General features: G+C 34.5%; 1 protein-coding gene across 1 annotated transcript in view; it reads right to left on the reverse strand.

Annotated features, from left to right (window-relative positions):
• The window catches only part of PRIMPOL (primase and DNA directed polymerase), a 42261-nt gene that overhangs the window by 26279 nt on the left and 10478 nt on the right, over nucleotides 1-5504 (reverse strand). The window contains exons 4-5 of the mRNA XM_019666936.1: nucleotides 2639-2736; nucleotides 1591-1720 (exon numbers count right to left, since the gene is read on the reverse strand). Of these exons, the coding sequence (XP_019522481.1) occupies nucleotides 1591-1720; nucleotides 2639-2736 (228 nt within the window). The remainder of the gene's footprint in view (nucleotides 1-1590; nucleotides 1721-2638; nucleotides 2737-5504) is intronic.

The following is a 5504-nucleotide window of genomic DNA, read 5'->3' on the forward strand; positions in this document are numbered from 1 at the left end:
ATTATAATGGAGCTGAAAAATTCCTTTCACCTAGTGACATCATAGCCATAGTGGAACCCATTACTCATGTCAATATGGTGATGCTGGTGTAAACAAACCCACTGTGCTGCCAGTCGTGTAAAAGTATAGCACATACAATTACATGCAGTACCTAACATATCATATGATAAACAACTATGTTACTGGTTTATGTATTTACTATGCTTTTTCATTGTTATTTTAGAATGTACTCTTTCTACTTAAGACAAAAAGGTTCCTGTGAAACAGTAAGCCATGTTACATCAGGAGCAGCCTCAAACATCTTTTGTTTACTGCATCTCTTGATTGCATCCTTTTCCTTGTGGTTGACTTAATCTCCTGTTGTTTTGTACAGTACCATGCTACACGGGCTTGTATTCTCGGAACCACAGGGTACACCATCTAGCCCATGTGTGTAGTAGGCTATACCATCTAGGTTTGTGTAAATGCACTCTATAAATGTTCACATAACAAAATCGCCTATTGATGCATTTTTCAGAACATATTCCCGTCATTAAGCACTGCATGACTGCAATTTGCTAAAAAGGCTCAGAGAACTCTGGAAAACCCATTTATCTACTAGATTATCGATTTATTATAAAATGATATAACTCAAGAACAACCATATGGAAGAGATACCTAGGACAAGGTATGTTGGAAAGGGCATGAAGCTTCCATGCCCTGTCCAGGCAGGCCCCTCTCCCAGCACCTCCATGTGTTCACCAACCAAGATGCTCTCTGAGTTCAGGCTTTTTGAGTTTTTAAAGAGGCCTCACTATATAGACATAATTGATTAAATAATTGGCCACTGGCAATTGAACTTATTCTGCAGCCCCTTTCCTCTCCTCATGGGGTGGGGTGGAATGCCGGGAGACACAAGGGTTGAAAGTTCCAAACCTCCAACCTTCTAAATCAATAATAGCTGGTTCTCTGGGCAACCAGCTCCCAACCTTTGGTATTTCCTAAAGTCACCTCATTCACATAACAAAAAACATCTTTATCACTCTCAACACAGGAAATTCCAAGGGTTTGGGGAGTTGTGAGCCAAGAACTGTGGATGAGGAGGACCAAATATATGAGAAATATTTTGGTCACCTGAACGATCGAATTTATATTTCTTATGAATCACAATATCACATGGTGCAAGATAAAATAATTTCCAAAATTCCTGCCAGCTCAAAAATTCAGAGACTATTTTTATCAGTTTTCTTAAAGTTCATCTCAATACCCACTTTTTACAATAAAAATTACTTTGCCTAATCTTTATCAGAGGCAGCTACTTGTAATGTAAGTCAGAGAACTAATATACGAGTATAATTAAGAAAAAAGAAAATTCCCAACTTCCACTTTTCTCAAAGCTTTTACAAGATATAGTAATATTACAAAATAGATGAACAAACTAATCCTTTTTCCTTTTTAGAAGTTTACTCAGAGACAAGATATTAAGAAATAAAAGTTGAAAGGAAGAGTGGCAAGAAACAGGAGGAGAAACGGTTGGATTCACTTGAATGAATGAGGAATAAAGAGATATTCAGATTGATACAAGGAAAAAAACCTAAGTTTGTAATTTACCTCAATGAGTAAAGCAACCATAATTTTTCCATCAGCTTCTGGATTGGCAACTTTGTTAAATTCCAAATCAAAATAGAGCTTGCACACAGCATTTTCAGGAATGACTTCATAGCAGTGTAAGAGATTTCTTCTGAATTGAAAAAATTCATGATTGTTAGGTTGATATCTTATATCTTTTAAATCACAGAACTTAATCTTGTATCTCAAGATGCTATATTAACTGTGATTTAATAACATAACTATAACATAGTGAAGACATGATAAAGTGAACAACCACTCACCGTAGGTTTATGTATCATAGTATTAAGGGTTTCCATCAAGCAAGGTGTAACAATCATATTCTGTAATATTATTTAACTGAAAAATGTCATCAACTTCATACTGTTAACTGTTATTTATTCACATATAATTTTGATATTGTATAACACTTCTATGTTTGTTTTTGGTGTCACCATGAAGTAAATTTTGAGAAAATAACTTTCTCAAACTGGGATCCCAGAATTACATATTCTTGGGATTCGATGAATGTTTTTAGGAAAATTTTTCATTTTCATATTTTCATTGGGAAATATTTTAAAAATTAGTTAGAAACACATTCGGAATAACCTGACTTCAGTGAGCTTTCAATGCCCACACTTGCAGTTACATTCATGTTGACATCGAAAGTTATGACTTTAACATGGGTTAATAACAGATGCTAATGACTTGATAAGTAAGCTGTCCTAATATAATTTGGGTGGCATTCTATACAAACACATACATGGTTTGTAATAATTTGATGGAAAAGTGGTGGGGGAATTGTGTAATCACCTGGCACAGGTAGTATAGAAACTCAAAACACACACACAATTTTTTTGCTCCCAACACCTGGGGAGATAATTCAACGTTGCCATGTCAAGGAAACTCCACAATTCAATTCTCATAGTAAAGGAGTAACTAATTATGTGATCGGAAACTATCAAAGCCAATTCAGCCTGAATTAATTTCATAAATATTACTAGATGAAGGAAATGTAACTTTAATATATTGTCCTTTACAAACTACTTACCGGGATTTATAATAAAACCAAAGTTGAACATAGGTTGTTACAAGGTAAATACGTTGTCCACTGTCCACTTTGCATTCCAAAGCAAATACATGAACATCCTTTATAAGATAAAAAATATTTAAAAATTAATAAAATGAAAATCTAAAAACTGTAGTTATTAAATATTCAGAAAATTTTACTATTCTAATTTTCAAAAACTGGAACTTGAAAATTTGTATAATTAAAAACAAAAAAATCACTAGATCTATGAAAATCAAAATATAGTTATTTGGGGCTGGCCGAGTAGCACGATGGTTGGGAGCTGGCTTGGGACGCTGGAGGGCCCNTGAGCTCTGAGCAACAGCGGTTCGAGTCCAGCCCGAGCTGAGCAGCCGCTGAGCTGCCAACAGGTAGCAGGATGGCTCAGCTAAAAAAATAAATAAATAAATAAATAAATAAATAAATAAATAAATAAATAAATAAATAAATAAAAAGAAAGTTCCTCACACATATTGAGCCCAAATCTACCTCCAAGAATAAAACCTTTGGGGGTAGTTGGCGCTGATACTGAAGGCAGTTATACATTATCAAGAAGGCAGCAGCTTGGGTTAGGAGCACAAGATTTGGAGTCAGAAAGATATAGGTTTGAGTTCTGGATTTGCCGCTTACCAGCTCTGTGACTTTGGTCAAGTCCAAACCTTACATTCCTCAACTGCAAAATGGGATAATATTAGGACCTAACTTTTGGGATTGTCGTAAGAGTAAAATTGAAAATGAGAAAGAGTTAGCAGAGTGCTTGGTACATGTAACAGCTCAAAAGCTGTGTAGCCATAAGACAAGTTACTTCTCTTGAAGTTTCAGTTTTCTCATTTGCAAAACAAAGTTACTAGGAAGTACAATGGAGGGTAATCTTGAGATTAGCAAAAATGTAAACTGTCAAGCACTTAGAAACCTATTAGTTATGGAATAAGTTATATTTATTAATGTCGTTTGGCATTATTTTAGCCCTCCCCGCCCCCTCATGCTCTCTGATCTTACTCTTCTTCAGAATAGTCTCACTTTCTCAGAGAAGGCTTCAACTTCCCTATCTACATCAAACTCCCTCTATAAATTCCATCTCTATTTATAGTACTCACAGTTACAATTTTATGTTTGTGTGATTATTTTGACAACTGTTTTCCCTATATTACAGAGGCCATACCTATCTATTATCTCCTGCTTCTGTGGAAACGGAATCTTGGTTATTAACTAGGTATACAAGCCCATCCAGAATAAAGACCACATTCCCCGGACTCCCTTGCAGTAAGGTGTGACCATGTGACTAAGTTCTGGCCAAAGGGATGTGAGCAGAAGGAAAAGTAACTATGCCACTTCTAAGTTATACTTTTAAAGGCAAGGGATATGCCCCTTCCCCGTTTTCTACTGACTGGAATGTGGACACAGAGATGGTGAGCCATCTTGGACAACATAAATAAGGGCAACACGCTAGGAACAGCAAAGCCACGAGCCTAGTTCCTAATACAATGGAGCCACATCCAGAGATTACATGACACAGAAATAAATTTCTATCTTGTTTAAGCCACTTTAATTTTAGCTCTTTATTACAGCAGCTAAATCTATCCTAATTTATTGTCCTCCATTAGACTACAAATTCTATGAAGGCAGAAATCATGTCTCTTTGGGCTAACCATTATATTCCTAGTGCCTCAGCAGTTACACTTGGTAGAGGCTGAAAAATTTTGATAAATGAATAAAGTCTAGTTTTAGACTTTGGAGCTATACAGAATAAATGTAGTGATTCAGGAAATTATGATGACTTTTATTACCTACAGTGTTTTCCTGCCCAAGTTAAACTTTAAATAAAATTTTAAATTATTTAAATACTGAAGTTGTAAAAATCCAGCGATTTAAAATATATGACTATTTGAGCAATGTTATCTGTAAATATAGTTTTATAAAATGCTTTAGCACCAGAAGTCATTCCACGTGGCGGAAGTGGAAATCTGAAATTTGTCAGTGAAGTCATTGTATCAAAGGGCAACATATATTATCACTAGTAATTAATAACCAGTTATTTATTAACCATCAGTTAAATTAATGTAAGAGCTAACTATAAATTAGGTATAAATTAGTTAAATTTATACCTCCTCACAGAGAGACTAAGAAAGAAATATACTTACTGGATGATATACCTGTTGTCTACAAAGTAAGCAACAAACGAAATTTACTTTAATTGAATAATTTATGAAGGTTATATTAAATCAAATTATCCTAATGACCCTTCTACCAACATGGTAAACATGTTACATCAAAATTTTAGCTGTATCATTTAAACCTCATATTTCTACAATTCTCTCCAACTTTTACTGATGTAGGTTAGTTGTTCAAGACTAATCTGGATAAGACTGTACAAAGTCAGGAGGAAAAAGCTTTGGAAACCTACGTGACCATCACCAAACCGGTGTTTATTATAATCTGCGTTACAAATGGGATTTGCATTGGTGTTGATTCCATTAGGGACATTTTTCATTTCTAATACAATATGGTACTTCTTCATTGATGGTATCACCACATTAAAGTACCAGTGAAAATCTGTGAATCTTACAGAATATCGGTCATACAGAGCCCAACAATAAATCTTACCTTCCACTACAGAAGTGTATCATACAGAAAAAGCCAATATCTTTGAATTATTAAAAACATAATTAAGATTAAAAATTAAACACAATTTACCAATTATAATGAAATAAAACATTTAAATTTATTTTTAAGGGCCCAATGGCTATTTTAAGAAAAACATAACTTTTTGCTGTTACTGTTTTTTTGGGGGAGGAGGAAGACTTATGTATATGTCTTCTACTTCAAAGCCAGGAAAAAGCTAACATGA

This window comes from Hipposideros armiger, unplaced genomic scaffold, assembly GCF_001890085.2.
Source record: "Hipposideros armiger isolate ML-2016 unplaced genomic scaffold, ASM189008v1 scaffold_481, whole genome shotgun sequence".
Taxonomy (NCBI): domain Eukaryota; kingdom Metazoa; phylum Chordata; class Mammalia; order Chiroptera; family Hipposideridae; genus Hipposideros; species Hipposideros armiger.